At 45.2% G+C, this 25699-nt stretch overlaps 1 protein-coding gene across 4 annotated transcripts in view; it reads left to right on the forward strand.

The window, feature by feature from the left end:
* The first annotated feature begins 18919 nt into the window (after window positions 1-18919).
* Window positions 18920-25699, forward strand: part of LOC122546750 (uncharacterized) — a 70699-nt gene continuing 63919 nt past the window's right edge. The window contains exon 1 of one of the 4 annotated variants that reach the window (XM_087978459.1): window positions 18920-19004. Coding sequence is in view for 3 of the 4 variants with exons in the window: in XM_087978460.1 (XP_087834586.1) it covers window positions 21319-21517 (199 nt within the window). In the remaining variant the exon portion in view is untranslated. Of the gene's footprint in view, window positions 19005-21295; window positions 21518-25699 lie in introns of those variants that run through there. The other 3 variants (XM_087978460.1, XM_087978458.1, XM_087978457.1) reach the window with 3 other exon arrangements.

Genomic DNA, 25699 nt, shown 5'->3' on the forward strand with positions numbered 1-25699 from the left:
AGAAGGCTCAGGTTCAAGTCCATCTGTTCTAGAGGTGTGTAAGAACATCTCTGGCCAGATTAATGAGAAAAATTGGTGAAACAAAAAAAAAAATTTCTAACTAAGCAGTGGGCTAATTTATTGTGCAGTACATAGTGTAACATTTCTGGGTTAATAAAACAACACTTTAAAATTTTGACTTTACAAAAATAAAAAGTTATTGAAAATACAAACAATAACAAATACCAGTATAATAAAGAGGGGAAAACCCCCCACAAATTACAACTACTGTCGACTAACTACTAACCTACCCTATAATACAAAACAAAACCTAACCTGTGCAAAACAACACCAATAAATAAGTGACTAATAAATCAAAGAAAAATCAAAAGAAAACACAAAGCCTTCAGAAATGAGACAACAAGAATCCAGAGAAAGTATATTCCTGTCAGGGTGAAAGGGAAGGCTGGTAACTATAAGGAATGCTGAATGACTAAAGAAATTGAGGGTTTGGTTAAGAAAAAGAAGGAAGCATATGTCAGGTACAGACAGGATAGGTCGAGTGAATCCATAGAGTATAAAGAAAGTAGGAGTATACTTAAGAGAGAAATCAGGAGGGCAAAACGGGTACATGAGATAGCTTTGGCAAATAGAATTAAGGAGAATCCAAAGGGGTTTTACAAATATATTAAGGACAAAAGGGTAACTAGGGTGAGAATAGGGCCCCTCAAAGATCAGCAAGGCGGTCTTTGTGTGGAGCCACAGAAAATGGGGGAGATACTAAATGAAAATTTTGCATTAGCATTTACTGTGGAAAAGGATATGGAAGATATAGACTGTAGGGAAATAGATGGTGACACCTTGCAAATGTCCAGATTACAGAGGAGAAAGTGCTGGATGTCTTGAAACGGTTAAAGGTGGATAAATCCCCAAGACCTGATCAGGTGTACCCGAGAACTCTGTGGGAAGCTAGAGAAGTGATTGCTGGGCCCCTTGCTGAGATATGTGTATCATCAATAGTCACAGGTGAGGTGCTGGAAGACTGGAGGTTGGCAAACATGGTGCCACTGTTTAAGAAGGGTGGTAAGGACAAGCCAGGGAACTACAGACCAGTGAGCCTGACCTCGGTGGTGGGCAAGTTGTTGGAGGGAATCCTGAGGGGCAGGATGTACATGTATTTGGAAAGGCAAGGACTGATTCAGGATAGCCAACATGGCTTTGTGTGTTGGAAATCATGTCTCACAAACTTGAAGAGTTTTTTGAAGAAGTAACAAAGAAGATTGATGAGGGCAGAGCAGTAGATGTGATCTGTATGGACTTCAGTAAGGCGTTCGACAAGGTTCCCCATGGGAGACTGATTAACAAGGTTAGATCACATGGAATACAGGGAGAACTTGCCATTTGGATACAGAACTGGCTCAAAGGTAGAAGACAGAGGGTGGTGGTGGAGGGTTGTTTTTCAGACTAGAGGCCTGTGACCAGTGGAGTGCCACGAGGCTGAGGGGTGACCTTATAGAGGTTTACAAAATTGAGGGGCATGCATAGGATAAATAGGCAAAGTCTTTTCCCTGGGGTTGGGGAGTCCAGAACTAGAGGGCATAGGCTTAGGGTGAGAGGGGAAAGAGACCTAAGGGGCAACTTTTTCACACAGAGGGTGGTACGTGTATGGAATGAGCTGCCAGAGGATGTGGTGGAGGCTGGTACAATTGCAACATTTAAGAGGCATTTGTATGGGTATATGATTAGAAAGGGGTTGGAGGGAAATGGGCCAGGTGCTGGCAGGTGGGACTAGATTGGGTTGGATATCTGGTTGGCATGGACAGGTTGGACCGAAGGGTCTGTTTCCATGCTGTACATCTCTATGACTCTAAATTCATTCCAAACCATGCAGAAATCATCCTTACTACTTGCAGTGCTTTAAAATGATTTCACCACACTTCAGCTCTGGGTTCCATCTCTTTCAACAGCTTGTTTTCTTAGTTGGACTGAAGGGTCTGTTTCCATGCTGTACATCTCTATGACTCTATGACAAAATAGCTATGCTCGGCGCAAAGCTCCCAAACAAAAGAACGGGAGCGTTGTGTGTGGCTGTGTATATATACCTGTATTAACTCAGGAGTCCTCCCTCCAGGGTCTAGGGCTTAACAAACCGAACTATCCTGGTTAAACAAACACCCGAGTTAAAATAGCCGACAAATCTATATCCAAATAACTCCAAAGAAAGTCTGCCATGTCTTATAAAAATGGTCTGCTGTGTGGTGCACCATGTTTGCTTTAAACAAAAGTCCAAGGGAATGTACTCCATAGTTAATTTCCGGCATCCCAGCAAGCTTGGCGGGTTCTCAGACACCCAATTCATCAGAATATTCTTCTGGATGCAAGAATTTCTTCCCATGCCTGTCTAAAGATGAAATTTGGTAGACCTAAGAGGAGAAATATACAATTCATCCACTTTACTAATACCTTCCACCCCGACCTCAAATTTACCTGGACCGTCTCAGACTCCTCCCTCCCCTTCCTAGACCTCTCCATTTCTATCTCGGGTGACTGACTCAACACAGACATTTATTACAAACCGACCGACTCCCACAGCTACCTGGATTACACCTCTTCCCACCCTGCCCCTCTGTAAAAACGCCATCCCGCATCCCCAATTCCTTCGCCCCCGCCGCATCTGCTCCCACAACAGAACAACCCAAATGGCCTCCTTCTTCAAAGACCGCAATTTCCCCTCCGACGTGGTCGACGATGCTCTCCACCGCACCTCCGCCCTTGAACCCCGCCCCCCCCCCCCAATTGCCACCAGGACAGAACCCCACTGGTCCTCACCTTCCACCCCACCAACCTCCGGACACATCGTATCATCCACCGTCATTTCCACCACCTCCAAACAGACCCCACCACCAGGGATATATTTCGCTCCCCACCCCTATCAGCGTTCCGGAGAGACCACTCCCTCGTCAGGTCCACACCCCCCACCAACCCCACCTCCACTCCCGGCACCTTCCCCTGCAACCACAAGAAGTGCAAAACTTGTGCCCACACCTCCCCCCCTCACCTCCCTCCAAGGCCCCAGTGGATCCTTCCATATCTGTCGCAAATTCACCTGCACCTCCACACACATCATTTACTTGTATCCGTTGCTCCCGATGTGGTCTCCTCTACATTGAGGAGACGGGCAGCCTACTTGCGGAACGTTTCATGGAACACCTCTGGGACACCCGCACCAACCAATCCAACCGCCCCGTGGCTGAACACTTTAGCTCCTACTCCCACTCTGCCAATGACATGCAGGTCCTTGGCCTCCTCCATCGCCAGACCCTGGCCACACAACGCCTGGAGGAAGAGCGCCTCATCTTCCGCCTAGGAACCCTCCAATCACACAGGATGAATGTAGATTTCTCGAGCTTCCTCATTTCCCTTCCCCCCACCTTATATCACCCTCACCCTCGTATTCAGCTCCACCCTCTTGACCTGCAATCTTCTTCCCGACCTCTCCGCCCCCACCCCCACCCCCTCTCCGGCCTATCACCCTCACCCTCACCTCATTCCACCTATCGTATTCCCAGCACCCCTCCCCCAAATTCCCTCCCCCCTACCCTTTATCTCAGCCCGCTTGGCACACCAGCCTCATTTCTGAAGAAGGGCTTATGCCCGAAACGTCGATTCTCCTGCTCCTCGGATGCTGCCTGGCCTGCAGTGTTTCCAGCACCACATTTTTCAACTCTGGTCTCCAGCATCTGCAGTCCTCACTTTCTCCTAGGAGAAATATAGACTCTAATTTCAGCCTTCCATACCCTCCCTATCTCTCCCACCACAGCGCTCCAATAAGCACTGAGCCTGTGGCAAGTCCAGAAACAGTGAGTAAGAGTACTTACACTTTTGGGGCACATTGGAGATGCCCCTTTTTTTAAACTTTGCCAGATAGTCCAGTGCTGGAAATGTGTTGCTGGAAAAGCGCAGCAGGTCAGGCAGCATCCAGGGAACAGGAGAATCGACGTTTCAGGCATAAGCCCTTCTTCAGGAATGGGGAAAGTTTGTCCAGCAGGCTAAGATAAAAGGTAGGGAGGAGGGACTTGGGGGAGGGGCGTCGGAAATGTGATAGGTGGAAAGAGGTCAAGGTGAGGGTGATAGGTCAGACTGGGGTGGGGGCAGAGAGGTCGGGAAGAAGATCTCAGGTTAGGAAGGCGGTGCTGAATTTGATGGATTTGACTGAGACAGGGTGGGGGGAGGGGAAATGAGGAAACTGGTGAAATCCGAGTTCATCCCTTGTGGTTGGAGGGTTCCTAGCCGGAAGATAAGGTGTTCTTCCTCCAACCGTCGTTTTGTTGTGGTCTGACGATGGAGGAGTCCAAAGACCTGCATATCCTTGGTGGAGTGGGAGGGGGAATTGAAATGTTGAGCTACAGGGTGGTTGGGTTGGTTGGTCCGGGTGTCCCAGAGGTGTTCTCTGAAACGCTCCGCAAGTAGCCGGCCTGTCTCCCCAATATAGAGGAGGCCACATGGGGTGCAGAGGATGCAATAGATGATATGTGTGGAGGTGCAGGTGAATCTGTGGCGGATATGGAAGTTTCCTTTGGGGCCTTGGAGGGAGGTGAGGGGGGAGGTGTGGGCGCAAGTCTTGCACCTCCTGCGGTTGCAGGGGAAGGTGCCGGGAGTGGAGGTTGGGTTGGTGGGGGGTGTGGATCTGACGAGGGAGTCACGGAGGGAGTGGTCTTTACGGAATGCTGATAGGGGAGGGGAGGGAAATATATCCTTGGTGGTGGGGTCTGTTTGGAGGTAGCGGAAATGACGGCGGATGATGCGCTGTACATGGAGATTGGTGGGGTGGTAGGTGAGGACCAGTGGGGTTCTGTCCTGGTGGCGGTTGGAGGGGCGGGGTTCAAGGGCGGAGGAGCGGGAAGTGGAAGAGATGTGGTGGAGGGCATCGTCGACCACGTCGGGGGGGAAATTGCGGTCCTTGAAGAAGGAGGTCATCTGGGTTGTGCGTTTTTGGAACTGGTCCTCCTGGGAGCAGATGCGGCGGAGTCGAAGGAATTGGGAGAATGGGATGGCGTTTTTACAGGGGGCAGGATGGGAGGAGGTGTAGTCCAGGTAGCTGTGGGAGTCGGTCGATTTGTAGTAGATGTCCGTGTTGATTCGGTCGCCTGAGATAGAAATAGAAAGGTCGAGGAAGGGGAGGGAGGAATCTGAGACTGTCCAGGTGAATTTGAGGTCGGGGTGGAAGGTGTTGGTGAAGTGGATGAACTGTTCAACTTCCTCGTGGGAGCACGAGGCGCCGCCGATACAGTCATCGATGTAGCGGAGGAAAAGGTGGGGGGTGGGGCCAGTGTAGTTGCGGAAGATGGATTGTTCCACATATCCTACGAAGAGGCAGGCATAGCTGGGGCCCATGCGGGTGCCCATGGCTACTCCTTTCATTTGGAGGATTGGAAAGAGAAGTTGTTCAGGGTGAGGACCAGTTCAGTCAGTCGAAGGAGGGTGTCAGTGGAAGGGTACTGGTTTGTACGGCGGGAAAGAAAGAAGCGGAGGGCTTTGAGTCCTTCGTGATGGGGGATGGAGGTGTACAGGGACTGGATGTCCATGGTGAAAATAAGGCGTTGGGGACCGGGGAAGCGAAAATCATGGAGCAGGTGGAGGGCATGGGTGGTGTCCCGAACGTAGGTGGGCAGTTCTTGGACTAAGGGGGACAGGACGGTGTCAAGGTACGCAGAGATGAGTTTGGTGGGGCAGGAGCAGGCGGAGACAATGGGTCGGCCGGGGCAGTCAGGTTTGTGGATTTTGGGCAGGAGGTAGAAGCGGGAGGTGCGGGTTTGTGGGACTATGAGGTTGGAGGCGGTGGATGGGAGATCACCCGAGGTGATGAGGTTATGGACGGTCTGGGAGATGATGGTTTGGTGGTGGGGGGTGGGGTCATGGTCAAGGGGGCAGTAGGAGGAGTTATCTGCGAGCTGGCGTTTGGCCTCAACGGTGTAGAGGTATGTGCGCCAAACTACTACCGCGCCTCCCTTGTCTGCTGGTTTGATAGTGAGGTTGGGGTTGCAACGGAGTGAGTGGAGGGCTGCGCGTTCCGAGGGTGAGAGGTTGGAGTGGGTGAGTGGGGTGGGGGAGTTCAGGTGGCGGTTAATATCGCGGCGTGGCAGGAGGTAGAAGCGGGAGGTGCGGGGTTGCCAAGTGAACCCTGTGCAGAACTTTTAACTGCATAGCACGTGTCCTATTACAGATTGAGATCTTTCGTGCATTCTCCCATGTGCAGAAGAGATCTCCACTCCTAGCTCTTGCTCCCAGTCCTCACATAACAGGTTAATATCCTGCCAGGCCCCGCCGCCCAGCAGGCAATAGAGGGCACTAACCAAAAGGGTGCTTGTGGAATGTAGCAACAACTTCTCTGTATCGGGCTTTTAGGGCTTAGTGAGAGGCATAGTCTTCTGGTTGAAATCCCTAACCTGAAAAAAATAGAAAAGATCTCTGCTGGGCAACCCATATTTACGGCTCAATTGCACGAAAGGCATCATAATGTCCTCCTCAAACAAGTCTCCCAAACTGGGAAACTCCTCTCGCTGCCCATAGTTTGAACCCTGAGTCCATCACTTCTGGTCGAAACCCTGGCATACCAACTATAGACATATGTGGCAAAGTTTCGGATAAGCAACCCTCACTGATGCATCACCCTCCATTGCATGATCGCACTAATAACAACGGGGTTCCAACAGTGGTCCATAACTGTCCTCATCTTATCCATGGACAACAGGTGAATAAGAGGGCACTTTGCCAGGGAGGCCTCGATAGACAACCATATAGAGCCCGGATCGTTACCTACCCAATCGCAGACAATGGACAGACAGCAGGGAACTCGGTTGATACCTCCTGGTGTAGGGAAATCAATTCCTCCCCATCCTTGAGGCAACTGCAATTTAGTAAGTTTGAGGGGCCATCCACGATGCCAGATAAAGGAACCAAACCACCCCACAAGCTTCCATAGCGTTGACCTGGGAAACATTATAGGGAGCATACGCATGGGATAAAGCAAACGAGGAAGGATGTTCATCTTAATGAGAGATATTCGGTCTAACTGTGAAACTGGAAGAGCCTCCCATCTCTGGAGATCCCGCCTAATATTGTCGAGCAGATGAGCAAAATTAGTCTGAAATAACCGATCAAGCTTGGGGGTAATAAAACTGCTTGAGTATCGGAACCCTGCCCGTGACCACTTAAAAGGGAACCGAGGGCCATCTTCAACCTCCAGCACTTCCTTGCGGTTCCCCAAAGACATAGCCTCCAATTTTTGCAAAGTTGATCTTCTATCCTGGAATTGTCCTGAATGAATTGATACATTGATCAGATGGGGTATGGAGGTCAGCGGGTTCGATTTAAAAGCAGCAGGACATCATCCGCATACAGTGTAATCTTGTGTGCCCTCGATCCCACTTCTGGAGCGGTTATGTGGATGTTCTGACTAATGGCCTCTGGTGATGGAACCGCTGGCAATGTAAACCACAATGGTGAGAGGGGGCAGCCTTGCCAACTACCCCTACCAATCCTAAAGTTCCCAGCCTTCACCCCGTTGGTGATGACCGCGGCCAGATGGTGGTGATATAAAACCTTCATCCACCTAGCAAAGACCCTACCCAACCCAAACCGTTCTAAGACATAAAAAGATACGGCCATTCCACCCAGTCAGATCCTTTCTCTGCATCTAAGGAAATCACCAACCCCTGAATCGATTGTTGCTGACAAACTTGGACCATTTTCAGCAACCTTCTAATATTATTAGAGGACCTACAGCCACTTATAAAATCTTTCTAGTCCTCTTTAACAATATGGGGCATCACCTTTTTCCAATCTCAGCGCCAAGATCTTAGACAGAATCTTGAAATCTGAATTTAATAGAGAGATGGGCCTGTATGAGGCACAATCCTCAGGAACCTTCCCCTTAAGAATCAAGGAAATATTAGCTTCTCTCCAAGATGGTCGTAAGCGTGTAGGAGTGATTTTACATCTCCAACATCAGCCCTGACAGAATCCCTATAAACTCCTTATAAAACTCCCATGGGAGACCATCAAGGTCAGGTACTTTCCCACTCTGACGTTGCCTAGCTGCCTCCTGTATTTCTTGACTGTCAAGGCGGCATTAAGGAGAGAGGTCTGTTCCAAGGTTACCCCTACGAGGTCCAGGTTCTTAAATGTCCCCATTTTAGCCTTCCTGTCCTTGCAACCTTCAGACCAAGACAATTCAGAGTTTAAAACCTCTGAAAAGCCTCATTAATCATTTTTGCATCGTGTGTAAGGACCCCAGCGTGATCTCTGATTGCAGTAATGGATTAGGGAGCACACTTTTTCCGAGTCAAGTATGCTAAACACTTCCCTGGCCTATCCCCATACTCGAACAGCCTTGTCTAGCAAAAACAAGTTCATCCTTTGCGTTTGTCAGTATTGAATTCAAGGCAGCCTGGAGGGCCATGATCCGCTGCAGCTTGGTTGCCGAAAGCTGTGAAAAATGTGCTGCCTCGGCGGCTTTCAACCACGCCTCAAGTAGACGCTGCTGTTACCCCTTCTGTCGTTTCTGGCCAGCTGAATAGGAAGTAGCTAATCCCCTAGCAAAAACCTTAGCAGTGTCTCTGAGCACAGACTGACTATTAGCCATGTCTAAGTTGATCGTCAAGAATTCCTGAATGTTGTCCAATTTTAAAAGCATCTGGATGAGTATATGATTAGGCAGGGTTCGGAGGGATATGAGCCGGGTGCTGGCAGGTGGGACTAGATTGGGTTGGGTTATCAGATCAGCATGGACGAGTTGAACAAAAGGGTCTGTTTCTGTGTTGTACATCTGACTCTATGACTCTGCTCTTGGGGTAAGTGTCATCATTACCACCTTTCTATTAAGTTGGCACCATTTTTGTTTATAGTAGATGTTAACCAAACCATATTTGTTTTATCTATAGTTTACAAAGAAACATTCATAGTGAAAATGTACTGGGAATATTTATTGATTTGAGGTGGGCAAATTCCATTTTTTTTTGTAAAATAAAAAGGTTCGAGGTACCTTCTCATTTCCCAGCAAGTCATGGATAATGTTCCTCCAGTGGTCTTTGTTAAAGACCAACAGCAAGCAGTGATAGCTGAAGTGGGTAATAAATGAAATGCAAATAAAAGCCAAAACGGCAGAAAATAAGTCTTCATATTTTATTCCAGCTGTATAATCTGTCCTGAACAAACTTGTACCTACAGTTTAACGATAACCTAATAGGTTTCTCATAAATGATTTGACAAGACAGTTTTAAAAATGTTAAAATGCTTAATTCACTTGTATTCCTTTTAATATACAGAGTTTGAAGGTACACCATATCTAAACCTATTTTACTTGGTATTACAGGTTGAAAGATTGTTAGAAATTGCTGATTATGGGGGACGGGTTGGACCGAAGGGTCTGTTTCCATACTGTACATCTCTGACTCTATGGCTCTGAGGAAGGGACTGTGGACATTAAGCGATTTGGAACTCAGTCTTCTAGGTAACTGCCATTATGACATTATGAAGAAAGGTATTTCTGCCCTGAAAATTTGCGTGACAATCTTTTAAACAAACATGATGCAACGACAAGGGTATTCATAGTGAATGATGTATAAACTTAATCACACCAATGGGTTTTTGTAAGGTTCACAAATGCAATGAACACGGGCATGTGACGAATTTATTTTGGGCACGATATTTGCAACAATTAAACAATTTTGCCAGGTTGACCTAATCAGTATTACGCTATACCATGTTGGCAGTGCAGCATTTCATTCTTGGTGAAAGGGAATACCCCTTAAAAACGTCCCAAAGCACTAATCTTCGACAGTGATCAGAGCAGATCTCCTAGTGGAACTTATTTTCCTTCATGGCATGTGCTCGAGTTAAATGTGTGCCTATTGCCTTATCACTGCCCCAAATGCTTTACAAGTGAATGGCTTCCTAGTGCCATTTCGAAGGGCATTTAAGAGTCCACTACATTTTGTTTTATTCAAATCATCTGTACGCACATTACAAAACAGTTTAAGTATGAAGTGTGGACTAAAGTCAGAGTCAGATGTACAGCACAGAAACACACCCTTCTGTCAAACTTGTCCATGCTGACCACATGTCTAGTCCCATTCCCAGCATATCCCTCTATACCTTTACTATTCATATACCCATCCAGATGCCGTTTAAATGCTGTAAATGTGCCAGTCTCCACCACTTCCTCTGGCAGCTCATTCCATACACACACCACCCTCAAAGTGAAAATGGTCCCCCTTAGGTCCCTTTTATTTCTTTAACCTCTCAACCTAAACCTAAGCCCTCTACTTCTGAACTCGATCCACTCTGAGAAAAGACTTTTTATTGATCCTATCCATGCCCCTCATGATTTTATAAACCTCTATAAGGTCACCCCTCAGCAAGGATCTAGCACAGCTTTAGGTGATTACAGGCTTGGCAGAAAGGAGCTCAGAAATAGACTGAGGAGAGCCAGGATGGGGCACGAAAAAGGCTTTGCAAGAAGGATTAGGGAGAACCCAAAGACATTTTACTCATATGTGAGGAATAAGAGAATGATCAGGGAGAAGGTAGAGCTGATCAGGGATAGCAGAGTGAACTTGTGCGTGGAGTCTGAGCAGATAGATTAGATTAAATTCCCTACAGTATGGAAACAGGCCCTTCGGCCCAACCAGTCCACACCGACCCTCTAAAGAGTAACTCACCCAGACCCATTTCCCTCTGACTAATGCGGCTAACACTACGGGCAATTTAGCATGGCCAATTCATCTTTGGACTGTGGGAGGAAACTGGAGCAAACCCATGCAGACACAGGGAGAATGTGCAAACTCCACACAGACAGTCACCCGAGGCTGGAATCGAACCTAGGACCCTGGTGCTGTGAGGCAGCAGTGCTAACCACTGAGCCACTGTGCTGCCCTCAGCCCTAAATGAGTTTTTTGCTTTGGTTTTCACTAAGGAAAGGGAACTTGTTGTGAATGAAAACTTTGAGGAGCTGGGATACAGTCTTGACCAGATCAAGATTGATTAAGTTGATGTGCTGGAAATTTGGGAAAACGTTAAGATTGATAAGTCCCCAGGGCCAGACCAGATTTATCCTAGGCTGCTGCAGGAAGTGAGAAAGGAGGTTGCTGAGCTGTTGGCGAGGATATTTGCCTCCTCACTCTCCATGGGAGTCGTACCAGAAGATTGGAAGGATGCGAATGTTGTTCCTCTTTTCAAGGAGAGTAATAGGGAAATCCCTGGCAATTACAGACCAGTTAGTCTTACACCTGTGGTCAGCCAAGTTTTGAAAAGAATTCTGAGTGACAGGATTTATGACTATTTGGCAAAGCAGAGTGTGATTTCAAGGCTGTCAGCATGGCTTTGTGAGGGGCAGGTCATGCCTCACAAATCTTATTGAGTTTTTTGAGGAGGTGTCAAGACCGGCCGAGCAGTGGATGTGGTGTACGTGGATTTCAGCAAGGCATTTGATAAGGTTCCCCCTGGTAGGCTCATTCATAAAGTATGGGATACAGTGAGATTTGGCTATTTGGATTCAGAATTGGCTGGTTGACAGAAGGCAGAGAGTGTTTGTTTGTAGATGGGAAGTATTCTGCCTGCAGGTCAGTGTTGAGTGGGGTCCCGCAGTGTTCTGTTCTTTGGCCTCAGCTCTTTGTAGTTTTTATAAATGACTTTGAGGGGGTTGAGGGGTAGGTTAGTAAATGTGCAGATGACACAAAGGTTGGAGGTGTCGTCTATATTATAGAGGGCTACTGCAGGTTGCAGTGCGACATTGACAGGATGCAGAGCTGGGCTGAGAAATGGCAGATGGAGTTCAACCTGGATAAATGCGAAGTGATGCATTTTGGAAGGTTGAACTCGAATGCTGAATATAGGATTAAAGACAAGATTCTTGGCAGTGTGGAGGAACAGAGGGATCTTGATGTGCGAGTACATAGATCCCTCAAAGTTGGCACCAAAGTGGATAAGGTTGTTAAGAAAGCATATGGTGTTTTGGCTTTCATTAACAAGGAGATCGAGTTTAAGAGCCATGAGGTTTTGCTGGAGCTGTACAAGTCTCTGGTGAGACCACAAGTGGAATATTGTGTCCAGTTCTGGCCGCCCTACTATAGAGGCTTTGGAGAGGGTGCAAAGAAGGTCTTCCAGGATGCTGTCTGGACTGGAGGGCTTGCCTTATGAAGAAAGGTTGAATAAGCTTGGACTTTTCTCTCTGGAGAGGAGGAGGAAGAGAGGAGACTTGATCGAGGCATACAAGATAATGAGTAGAATAGAGAGTCAATATCCAGAGACTTTTCCCCAGGGCAGGATTGACTGGTACAAGGAGTCATAGTTTTAAGATATTAGGAGGAAGAGATAAAGGAGACATCAGAGGTAGGTTCTTTACGCAGAGAGTTGTGAATGCATGGAATGTGTTGCCAGTTGTGGTGATGGAAGCAGAGTCATTGGGGACATTTAAGTGACTGCTGGACATGCATGTGGATAGCAGTGAGTTGAGGGGTGCGTAGGTTGTTACTATATTTTATATTTGGATTAAACCTCGGCACAACATCGTGGGCCAAAGGGCCTGTTCTGTGCTGTACTTTTCTATGTTCTATGTAACCTTCGCTGTCTACTGCACATCCAATTTGGTGCCATCTGCAAACTTACTAACTGTACTTCCTATGATCACATCCAAATCATTTGTATAAATGACGAAAAGCAGTGGACCCAGCACCGATCCTTGTGGCTCATCACTGGTCAGAGGCCTCCAGTGTGAAAAGCAACCCTCCATCACCACTGTCTGACCTTCGTGCCAATTCTGTATCCAAATAGCTAATTCTGCCTGTATTCCATGAGATCCAACCTTGCTAACCTGTCTCCCAAGGGGCACCTTTATTGAACACCTGTGTGAAGTCGATATAGATCACGTCTATTGCTCTGCCCTTGTCTATCCTTTTTGTTACTACTTCAAAAAACTCAATCAAGTTTGAGAGACATAATTTCCCACACGCAAAGCCATGTTGACTATCCCTCATCAGTCCTTGCCTTTACAAATACATGTAAATTCTGTCCCTCAGGATTCCCTCCAACAACTTGCCCATAACCAATGTCAGGCTCACTGGTCATCAGTTCCCTGGCTTTTCCTTACCCTCTTTCTTAAATAGTGGCACCACGTTAGCCAACATCCAGTCTTTCGGCACTTCACCTGTGACTATCTATGATACAAATATCTCATTAAGGGGCCCAGTCATTCATTTCCTAGCTTCCCACAGAGTTCTAGGGTACACCTGATCAGGTCCTGGGGATTTATCCACTCTTATGCATTTCAAGACATCCAGCACCTTCACCACTGTAAGGTGGACATTTTCTAAGATGTCACTGTCTATTTCACCACATTCTATGTTTTCCATGTCCTTTTCCACAGTAAACACTGATGCAAAATACTCATTTATTATCTCCCCCATCTCCTGTGGTTCCACACATCGGCTGCCTTGCTGATCTTTGAGGGGTCCTATTCTCTCCCTAGTTGCCCTTTTGTCCTTCATATATTTTTAATATTTGTTTGGCAAATAGAATCCAAAGCTATCTCATGTCCCCTTTTTTGCCCTCCTGAATTCCCATTGGAATATACTCCTACTACCTTTATACTCTGTGGGTTCCTTTTGATCTCTGCTGTCTGTACCTGACATATGCTTCCTTCTTTTCTTAACCAAAAGCTCAATTTCTCTTAGTGGGTGGTGTTGTCGAACAGCGGGACCGAGGGGTTTCAGGTACATAGTTCTTTGAAGTTTGTATCACGTGTATACTGGGTGGTTAAAAAGGCATTTAGCATGCTAGCGTTCATTGCTCAGACCTTTTAACATGACGTTCTGACTCCTTTACATAATGTTGTACAGGATATTTGTGAGGCCTCTTCTGGAGTACTGTATCCAATTGTGGTTGCCCTGTTACAGGAAGGATATTATTAAGCTGGGAGCGGTGAAGAAAAGATATACCAGGATGTTGCCGGGTATGGACGGTTTGTTTTATAAAGGTTGAGAGCAATTTGGAATGATAAACAGCAAAGATACTGAAAGCTCTTCTCCACTCAATTTTAGAAAACAGCATCAGTGAAAAAGCAACTTGGAATAATCTCTTTATTTCTTGAACAGTGGTTATCTCTAAGTTTAGGAGAAAGTGAGGACTGCAGATGTTGGAGATCAGAGCTGAAAATGTGTTGCTGGAAAAGCGCAGCAGGTCAGGCAGCATCCAAGGAGCAGGAGAATCGATGTTTTGGTCATGAGCCCTTCTTCAGGAATGAGGAAAGTATGCCAAGCAGGCTAAGAAAAAAGGTAGGGAGAAGGGACTAGGGGGAGGGGCGTTGGAAATGCGATAGGTGGAAGGTGGTTAAGGTGAGGGTGATAGGCCAGAGTGGGGGTGGGGGCGGAGAGGTCAGGAAGAAAATTGCAGGTTAGGAAGGTGGGTTCGAGGGTTGGGACTGAGACAAGGTGGGGGGAGGGGAAATGAGGAAACTGGAGAAATTTGAGTTCATCCCTTGTGGTTGGAGGGTTCCTAGGCGGAAGATGAAGCGCTCTTCCTCCAGCCGTCGTGTTCTTGTAGAGGGAGGAAGAGATGTACAGCATGGAAACAGATCCTTTGGTCTAAGTCATCCGCACCAACCAGATATCCTCACTTAATCTCTAATCCCATTTGGCCCAGATCCTTTCCAATTCATATATCAATCTAGATGCCTTTTAAATGTTGGAATTGTATCAGCCTCCTCCATTTCCTCTGGCAGCTTATTCCATATATGCACTAATCGTGATTTGGTGCAAACTGCCCTGGTGTGAGTCCGGCTGCAGCGTTGAAACACTCAGCCCAGACTATCAAGTGGGGAGATGTCATGTGGCCTTGGGTGCTTTTAAACGGAGGGCCATACTGCCCTTTCTTAAATTATAAAAATAAAGGGGGGTGGGGCAGCATGCTGGCTCAGTGGTTAACACTACTGCCTCACAGCACCAGGGACCCGGGTTCGATTCCAACCTCTGGTGGCTGTCTGTGTGGGGTTTGCACATTCTCCCCCGTGTCTGCATGCGTTTCCTCTGTGTGTCATGGTTTCCTCTCGCAGTCCAAAGATGTGCAGGTCAGGTGAATTGGCAGTGTTCAGAGATGTGTAGGTTAGGTTCGTTACTCTACAATTATCCCTGACTAATAGGGTATCTGAATGGGTCAGGATAGATTACTCTTTCGAGGGTCAATGTGGACTTGTTTGACTGAAGGGCCTGTTTCCACACAATAGGGATTCTATCAAACAATCAACCCTCTGTGTGAAAAAGTTGCCCCTAAGCTCCCTTTTAAATTCTTCTCCTCTCACCCTAAACTTATGCCTGCTAATTCTGGATTTCCCCTACCCCAAGTAAAAGACCTTGTCTATTTCCCCTATTGATACACTTCATAATCTTATAAACCTCTATAAGATCACCCCTCAGCCTCTGACACTGGAGGGTAAACAGCCCCAGCCTATTCAGCCTCTCCCTATAGTTCAAATTTCCTAACCCTGCCAAAACCCTTGTAAATCTTTCCTCAATCCTTTCAAGTTTCACGACATCCTAGGAGGGAGACCAAAATTGCACACAGTATTCCAAAGTGCCCGAAGCAACATCTTGTACAGCTGCAACTTAACCTCCCAACTCCTATACTCAGTGCTCTGACCAATAAAGGAAGGCATACTAAACTGTGTTGCTCTTTCTTTGTGAACCTTTTTTGTAGCCATAACTTTGGGTGATTGAATAGTGCAAGAAATACAATGCTCTTTGTATGTTATGATCTGCCTGTGCTGCACACAAAACAAACTTTGTCATATGTACCTACGTGAAATAAATCAAATGAAAGATAAATATTTGAAACTTCACAGCATACAAGGCTAAGGGCCAAGTGCTGGGAAGTGGGATTAGAGTCGTTAAATGCTTGATGTCCTGTATGGACCAAAGGCTGCCTTTTCATGGTCTAAATACTCTGACTAAATGTATTTACAAAAAGAACACTGACTAAAAATATTAATGCTGTTTAATAAATCCATGTATTTTCTCTCCGAATCTCTGACCCAACCTAATTATTACACTTTGCAGGTTTTGCTGCAAGGCATGTCTATTGATTGTGCAAAAAGATCAGTTTCCATAAATGTGTGATTAACTATTATGCAACTGCACATCACATAAGACAACTTGTCGAAATGGTGAGCTACCTTCTTTAACTACCATAGCCCAGTCGGTGTAGGCAGAGCCAGAATGCCATTATGAAAGGAGTTTCAGCATTTGTGGCACTGAAGGAACAGTGATATTTCCATGTCAGGATGGTGACTGACTTGGAGAGAAATGTATAGATAGCGGGTTCCCATGTATCTGCTGCCCTTGTCCTTCTAGATGGTTGAGTTTGGAAGGTGCTATCCAAGGAACCTTGATGAATTTCAGCAGTGCATCTATAGACAGGGCACTACTGCTACGAAGCATCAGTGGTAGAGGGAGTGAATAGTTCTGGATGTGGTGCCAATCAAGGGGGCTGCTTTGTCATGCTTCCAGAGTATTGTTGAAGTTCCACTAATCCACTCAGTCTGGGCTGAGTGTTTCAACGCTGCAGCCGGACTCACACCAGGGCAGTTTGCACCAAATCACGATTAGTGCATATATGGAATAAGCTGCCAGAGGAATCCAGGCAAAAAGGGGAGTATTCCATCATACTCTTGACTTCTGCCTTGTAGATGGTGAGCAGAATCACTGAAGTGTTATGCCACAGAAGGAAGTGATTTAGACTATTTTATTAAACAATACAGTTTACAGAACATTAACATTTATAGCTGTGAGAAACAGCAATTTTACAAGGGAGAGGAATGGCAAAGTCAAGCCCCAAACCCTGACATTCAACCAGTTTTCAGGGAAATGAAGACAAACCTCAAATCCCAAGTTATTTGGACTATTGTGCTTGCACTGGGTCATTAAACAAGTATAATTACCTCGTGCCAATTTCCTAGTTTCTCCCCATAGCCTTGCATTTAGTGTCATAGAGATGTACAGCATGGAAATAGTCCCTTCGGTCCAACCCGTCCATGCCGACCAGATAGCCCAACCCCTATCTAGTCCCATTTGCCAGCACTTGGCCCTCTAAACCCTTCTTATTCATGTACTCATCCAAATGCCTCTTAATAGTTGCAATTGTACCAGCCTCCACCACATCCTCTGGCAGCTCATTCCATACACGTACCACCCTCTGCGTGAAAATGTTGTCCCTTAGGTCTCTTTTATATCTTTTCCCTCTCACCCTAAACCGATGCCCTCTAGTTATGGACTCCCCGACCCCAGGGAAAATACTTTGTCTATTTACCCTATCCATGCCCCTCATAATTTTGTAAACCTCTATAAGGTCAACCCTCTGCCTCCGACGTTCCTGGGAAAACAACCCCAGCCTGTTCAGCCTCTCCCTGTAGCTCAGATCCTCCAACCCTGGCAACATCCTTGTAAATCCTTTCTGAACCCTTTCAAGTTTCACAACATCTTTCCGATAGGAAGGAGACCAGAATTGCATGCAATATTTCAACAGTGGCCTAACCAATGTCCTGTACAGCCGCAACATGACCTCCCAACTCCTGTACTCAATAGTCTGACCAATAAAGGAAAGCATTCCAATTGCATTCTTCACTATCCTATCTACCTGCGACTCCACTTTCAAGGAGCTATGAACCTGCACTCCAAGGTCTCTTTGTTCAGCAATGCCCCTTAGGACCTTACCATTAAGTGTATAAGTCCTGCTAAGATTTGCTTTCCCAAAATGGAGCACCTCGCATTTATCTGAATTAAACGCCATCTGCCACTTCTCAGCCCATTGGCCCATCTGGTCCAGATCCTGTTGTAACCTGAGGTAACCCTCTTCGCTGTCCAGTACACCTCCAATTTTGGTGTCATCTGCAAACTTACTAACTGTACCTCTTATGCTCGCATCCAAATCATTTATGTAAATGACAAAAAGTAGAGGGCCCAGCACCAATCTTTGTGGTATCATTTGGATAATCACCCAATGCCCTCCTGAATGACTCAATTGAACTGCACTGCCAGGTAAATACAATTCATACATCCAACCCTCCCTGAATTGGCAAGATTTTCCTCACTTCATCCTTACTTCTTTTGCAGATCACTTTAAATCTATGTCTTCTTGATATTCTTTTTACAAGTATGGATAGCTTCTCCCTATCTGCCTGTCCAATCCACTTGTTTTGAAAATATCTGGGCTGCATTCTCTCAGAGAAGACGTAACTTCTTCAATGTATCTTCATAACTGAAGTTCTTCAACTCTGGAACCAATCTTGTAAGCCATTCCAGCACATCACATCTTTCATACAAATCTGTGCTGTACGAATCTATGGCTACATGGACCTAGAATTGTACACAGTACTCAAATTAAGGTCTAACAAATGTCTTATACAATTGCATGCTTTGGGAGTGAGAAAGTCACTAAACTTCAACTTGCTCTTATTCAACTTCTGGCCAATGATAACACCCAGGATGTTGATAAGGGCTAATTTGGTGATAGTAATGCCACTGAATGTCAAGATGTGATGATTAAATTATCCCTCTTGGAGACTGCCATTGCAAGGCAGTTGGGGTGTGTATGCTATTTGCCACTTGTCAGCGTAAGATATTATCCAAGCCTTGATGCATTTGGGCTGGAATGATTCAGCATCTGAATGAGTTGCGAATAGTGCTGAACGTTTGCTGACAGTTACGTAATATCCCATAAGGACGACTCCGAAGGGTAAATAGTTCAGTTTATTGTTTAACACGAGGTGGTTCATTTTTAATAAACTGAACTATTACTGGCCAATGCTAATGCTATGGGGATCTGGTGCCACATGCAGGACAGACGAGGTAAGGATGCCAGTTTGTTTATTTTTTCAACACAACTGATTGCAGATTTGAGAAGTGCTGAAGGAGCATTGGCGTGTGGGCTTTGTCGATGCACAGCGGCCACTGTAGCACCAGCTTTGGAGAAATCAGGAGGTAAGTTACTGGGCCAGAGAAAACAGCTTCTGAACGCTGAATGATAACCAAATCTTGGATACGATGTTTTAATTATCTGATGGCTTGTTTGAATTAAAAGAGGTGAAGTTAAATATTTCAGAAGAGCCTAAATAATGCCAGTGGACATGCGGTATGATGAGCAGAAAAAGTTGCTGGAGGAGACGACTCAGCACGGGGAAGCTTCTCTAAATAGGCCGTTATGGGGCCTACTCTGGGATTATTATGGTTCCTGAAATAGCCACGATTCAGGACGGATTTCATATTCCACCAACGTGCAGGCTGTTTGCCGAAGTCCTCCCATCGACTGAAGCACTAGGTTTCCCGCTGGATTCCGGACACGGCGAGTTCAGATGCCGCAGGTTGGAACTTAGCGCGGTCGCTGCACTCTCCCAATGGGGCGATACCCTCACCCAATGCAATCCAGGAGCGGTGTTAATACTCACGCCGTGTCTGTGTGGCTGATGTCTTCAGGCCGGAGCACTGTTCCCGCTGAAGCGAGCAGTTCCCGCAGGCAGGACAGCCCAGCACTCAGAGTGAGAGTGTGGTGTCTGTGTGTAACCGCGGCAGGGTTTCTGGGCTGAGCCTGGACTGGACTGAGAGAAAAACGGCTCGATTCCCGCTGTACATCCAAATGTAGATATCTGCAAAACGGTACAATTCTGCCCTTAATTACTCAACAAATCCAAAAATCCCTCCCAAGGGACAGTGATGTCCTGGCTCCGTGAAAAAGGTGGGAGAAGCGCCAGTGCAGCCGGAGGGATAATGTGAATATGCGGTTTTTGAGACACATTGATTCTCGATCATGAACAGCGATGTTTGAAAGTTAGAATACAGTTGAACTATTTACACAATTGAAGCTCCTGACTAAAGCAGGAGAAAAAGTGAACTGTTCATCTTCAAACTCGAGGATTGAAGAGCAGAATTCTAGCAATATCTTTGAAACCGCGCCTTTAACCTTTGTTTGGCGATTATAGTTTAGTTCAGGTGAGGGGGCCCTTGAGGGCGAATTCCAAGTTGCATATACCAGCGGTCAACAGAAAACGTTAAGCTAACATAAATAACTGCTGGTGCACACACATAATTGGTAGGGTAAAGTTTCTGTCGAGTCTGAGAATAGTGGAGGGAGAGGGAAAATATTGTCTCATCATTAAATTATGTCCAGAGATGTGTCGGTGGGTGGCTTGGTCATGTTAAAAAATGCCCCAAAGTGTCAAGCGATGTGTATGCTAAGTGGGTTAGCCTTCGTAAATGCGGGAATAGCGTGGGGTATGTTCTTTGGAAGGTCAGTGCAGACTCGATGGACCAAATGGCCGCTATCTGCACTGTAGAGATTCTATGATTCTGTTAAATAGCCTCCACAAGTCCCTGAAGGTTAAATTCTGGAAGTAAAATGTAAAGTCACCATAATCTGGAATGAGAGAAATGCTAGGAGAAGTTTACGTAGGGTCACTGTGCTTTAGGCAAGGGAAGCGATTGAGAAGGAGAGTCCTTCAAGAGTTGAAGCCCGAGGCAAATCAGTCATATTGAAAGGCACAACAAGCTGGAGTGGCCGAATGGCTTAGTTCTGCTCGTATTTCTTCGGTTATGGCCAGATCTTAAAATGACAAGCCTTCACGTACCCACTATCAGTGACTGGCTCTGGTTTCAGAATATGCAGGATAAATGTCTGCCATTTTTAACCATTCTAAATCAATAACAAAATCAATAGAAATTATATGAGCAAACATAGGAGGATATCTTGCACAAAATTACGTAAAAATCAAAATACTGCAAACGCTGGAAATTCAAAACAAATACAGATGACAGAGAAACTCAGCTAGTCTGGCAGTATCTGTTGAGAGAAATAAATAAACAATTGACGTTGAATCTGATATGACTGCTCTTCGGAACTGGAGGGATTACACCTTAACTTTGTGTAGACAAATTTTCCATTCCTCAGGAAAGCTCAGCTCAATGCTGGGGTCACTAAACATTTAATACATCACTGATTATCTTATTATCTATCAAGTTTATAGGATGTTAATTTGATGCATTTTAAAATATCTGTTAGCTTTTCAACTTGCTAAAGTAAATTATTGTCGATTATTGGAAATAAGACCCTAAGATCTGGGAGCAGAATTAAGCCATTGAGTCTGTTCCACCAGTCAATCTCAGCTGATATATTTCTTGACCTCATTCTCCTACCTTGTCCCCATAACTCCTGACCCCCTTAGAAATCAAGAATCTCTCTGTCTTAAATACACTTGATGACTTGGTCTCTGTGACCCTCTATGTCAATGAATTCTACAGATTAATGACCTTCAGGCAGAAGAAGTTTAGTTTGAAAGGGTTGTCTCTTCACCTTGAGAATGTGGTCCTAGGTCTCTCCTACTGCAGGAAATATCTTCTCTACGTCTATCCAGGCCTCTCCAAAATAACTTTCAACAAGATTCACCCTCATTCGTCTAAGCTCCATTGCGTACAGACCCAGATGTTCAACTGCTCCTCATATGGTAAGCATGCATTTCTGTGATAATTCTTGCAAACCATTCTTGCACCTTCTCCAATCACCAGCACATTTTTAAAATATATGGGGCCCAAAACTGCTCACAGAATATTCCAGATGTGGTGTGACTTGAGCCTTATACAGCCTCAGCAGTATATCTCTGCTCTTCTATTCTGGAATTGGTAGGAAGAAACCAGCAGCAATGGGACAATAAATTATATTTTTTAAAACGTCTGGAGGCATAAATAGGAGCGTGGAACCATCTTCCTCTATTTTTGTCTGGAAATAAAGTGGTTATAATCTGGAATTGTTAATCTCGGTGGAAGTTGAGGTGCTGTCCCCCAACTTGTGTTGAACTAATGTAGGTGATATTAGTTCTCAAATAAAAATAAAACCTTAGTTGATCATAGAATCATACAGCACAGAAACTTGAATCTACCCACTAGACAGTCCATGAGGAACCAGCAGGTAGTGTCCAGAGGTCCTGCTCACCAGTTGGTTTTCCATTCTTGATTGTGGTGTGGACAATGGATCCTTGGAGGAATGCAGCAAAAGCCAAGCTGTACTGGAGTGGAGGAAGAACAGTAGTACTGTTACAGGATTCTTTAGTTCCTGAAATAGACAGGTGTCTCTGTGGCTGTCAATGTGACTCCAGAATGGTTTGATGCATTCCTGATGATAACAGTTATGGCAAACGTGGTGCCACTGTTTAAGAAGGGCGGTAAAGACAAGCCAGGGAACTATAGACCGGTGAGCCTGACCTCGGTGGTGGGCAAGTTGTTGGGGGGAATCCTGAGGGACAAGGTGTACGTGTATTAGGAAAGGCAAGGACTGATTCGGGATAGTCAACATGGCTTTGTGCGTGGGAAATCATGTCTCACAAACTTGATTGAGTTTTTTGAAGAAGTAACAAAGAAGATTGACGAGGGCAGAGCAGTAGATGTGATCTATATGGACTTCAGTAAGGTGTTCGACAAGGTTCCCCATGGGAGAATGATTAGCAAGGTTAGATCTCATGGAATACAGGGAGAACTAGCCATTAGGTTACAGAACTGGCTCAAAGGTAGAAGACAGAGAGTGGTAGTGGAGGGTTGTTTTTCAGACTGGAGGCCTGTGACCAGTGGAGCGCCACAAGGATTGGTGCTTGGCCCTCTACTTTTTGTCATTTACGTGAATGATTTGGATGCGAGCATAAGAGGGACAGTTAGTAAGTTTGCAGATGACACCAAAATTGGAGGTGCAGTGGACAGCGAAGAGGGTTACCTCAGATTACAACAGGATCTGGACCAGCTGGGCCAATGGGCTGAGAAGTGGAAGATGGAGTTTAATTCAGATAAATGCAAGGTGCTGCATTTTGGGAAAGCAAATCTTAGCAGGATTTATACACTTAATGGTAAGGTCCTAGGGAGTGTTGCTGAACAAAGAGACCTTGGAGTGCAGGTTCATAGCTCCTTGAAAGTGGAGTCGCAGGTAGATAGGATAGTGAAGAAGGCATTTGGTATGCTTTCCTTTATTGGTCAGAGTATTGAATACAGGAGTTGGGAGGTCATGTTGCAGCTGTACAGGACATTGGTTAGGCCACTGTTGAAATATTGCGTGCAATTCTGGTCTCCTTCCTATTGCAAAGATGTTGTGAAACATGAAAGGGTTCAGAAAAGATTTGCAAGGATGTTGCCAGGGTTGGAGGATTTGAGCTACAGGGAGAGGCTGAACATACTGGGGCTGTTTTCCCTCGAGCATCGGAGGCTGAGGGGTGACCTTATAGAGGTCTACAAAATTATGAGGGGCATAAATAGGATAAATAGACAAAGTCTTTTCCCTGGGTTTGGGGAGTCCAGAACTAGAGGGCATAGGTTTAGGGTGAGAGGGGAAAGATATAAAAGAGACCTAAGGGACAACATTTTCACGCAGAGTGTGGTACGTGTATGGAATGAACTGCCAGAGGAGGTGGTGGAGGCTGGTACAGTTGCAACATTAAAGAGGCATTTGGATGGGTATATGAATAGGAAGGGTTTGGAGGATATAGGCCGGGCACTGGCAGGTGGGACTAGATTGGGTTGGGATATCTGGTCGGCATGGACAGTTTGGACCGAAGGGTCTGTTTCCATGCTATACATCTCTATGACTCTATGTCACAGAACAGCTGCAGGACATTGCTCACCCTCCCTCAGAACAGCCAGAGTTCATAGTACAAACATACATTGATAAGGATAAGGTGATCCTGCAATTGAATTTAGGAAATTAACAAGCAGAACCTGTGAAGTAGTACTCTCCAGATTACTCCCAGTACCACTTATAAATAAGTTCAGAATTAGGAAGATATGGCAGATAAATAAATGGCTGGGAAAGTGCAAGATGGAGAGCTTTAGATTCCTGAAACACAGGGTCTAGCTCTGGGGGAAGGTGACACATGTAGAAGCTGGACAGGCAGACACAGCGAACGACACACGCGCAGAGGGAATACTTTGCTGGTATTGTTGAAGAAGATTTAAGTTCACTCTGCTGTTGCTTGCGAGCCAGCAGAGAATATTAAAACATGATATTAAAAAAAGGTGCAGACATGCTGGGAAAGGCAGATAAAATTTTGAAATGTGGATGTAGGTTTGCTCACTGAGTTAGAAGGTTCATTTCCAGATGTTTCGTCACCATACTAGGTAACATCTTCAGTGGGCCTCCGGGTGATGCACTGCTGATAATTCCTGCTTTCTATTTATATATTTGGGCTTCTTTGGATTTTCAAAATTCCCGAATATTACGAGAGATTGGTAAATTAATAAGTGGAGTCAGTAGTGGAGAAAGTAATTAAGTCTAAAAATTGGGGATACACTTCAATGTATGTGATTGATTGGTGAGTTACAGACACGTATTGCTTTCTGTGATTATGATGTGGTGGTGGTAACACAGGCCTGGCCGAACAGAGGGTAGATCTGAGTTTTAAATATTTCTAGTCACAAGGTGTTCAGAAATACTATGAAAGAAAGAAAAGGAGAAAGGGTAGCGATTGTGGTATGAGTTTGATGAAAGGATGTTTTAGAGGGTTCAAGGACAGAATTGCTTTGACTAGAGCTAAGGAATAAAAATGGTGCAGTTATATTGCTCAGCATAATATATAGACCAGTAGATAGTAGGAAGGATGTGGAGAAACAAACATGCAAGCAAAGTATAGTGAGATCTAAACAGTATAGTTATATTTGGGACTTGGTTCTTGGGAATGAGGTTGGACAAGTGGATCAAGTGACAATTGAGGAGTATTTAGGAATGGGTGATTATTGTAGCATAATAGTTTAGGATAGAGAAAAAGATTATATAGGACAGTGAAGAGTTCGGATGAGAATGGAGTTTTGTTGGATAGACTGAAACTAATGTTGGAAGAAAAATAGTGGTTCAATAATGAGTGACTTTCAAAGAGGTAATGGTTTGGTCACATACACTCGCAAAGGGGAACATTGAACAAAATTCCAGTTTTCCATGTTTAATAAATAAGAGAGAAAGTCAGTCAAAGAAACTAAGTGCCTAATGGTAAGTGTCAGTTAGTAAATGCAGTTGAGAACCAAGCTAATATGGAGGATGTAGAAGGGAGGCAAGACAGCAAATGAGAAACAAGGAGGGATTATAAAAAATGACTGGCAGTTAATATAAAGAGGAATCCCAATGTCTTTTATAACACACCTACAGTAAAACAAGTGATTAAAAAAAGTAGGGCTAATTAAGCACCAAGAGAGAGGATTTATACTTAGAGGCAGAGGTATGGTTAAAGGCATTGAAATTAATATTGTGCATCTGTCTTTATCTAACAGGCCTTGGTAATAGTGGAGGGAACTCAGCCACAAGCAAGAGTTAAAATTGATAAGGAGGCAGTATAAGACAAGTTGTCTGTACTTAAGTCTAATAAGACAAGGGGACCATGTGAGGATACTGAAGAAGAGTGAGTGTGGAAATTAGAGGCATTGGCAATTATCTCTGGATTGGGACTTTGGACTGGAGGGTTGTAGAATTGCAACTATTCCTCCTTTTATCAAAAAAGATCATCAACTCAGCAGTTAGAATTCTAAAAATTAACAACCCTCTCAGTAAAAATAAAAATTATTTTCTCAGTGACGTTCCCCTTAATTTTAAGATTGTGTCCCCTGGTTCTAGACATCCAAACCTGTTTCTAACCCGTCTATTCCTTTAAGTATTTCCCAAGTTT

This window comes from Chiloscyllium plagiosum, unplaced genomic scaffold (genome assembly GCF_037043375.1).
Source record: "Chiloscyllium plagiosum isolate Xiang-an unplaced genomic scaffold, Cpla_swu_hap1 HiC_scaffold_34, whole genome shotgun sequence".
NCBI lineage: Eukaryota > Metazoa > Chordata > Chondrichthyes > Orectolobiformes > Hemiscylliidae > Chiloscyllium > Chiloscyllium plagiosum.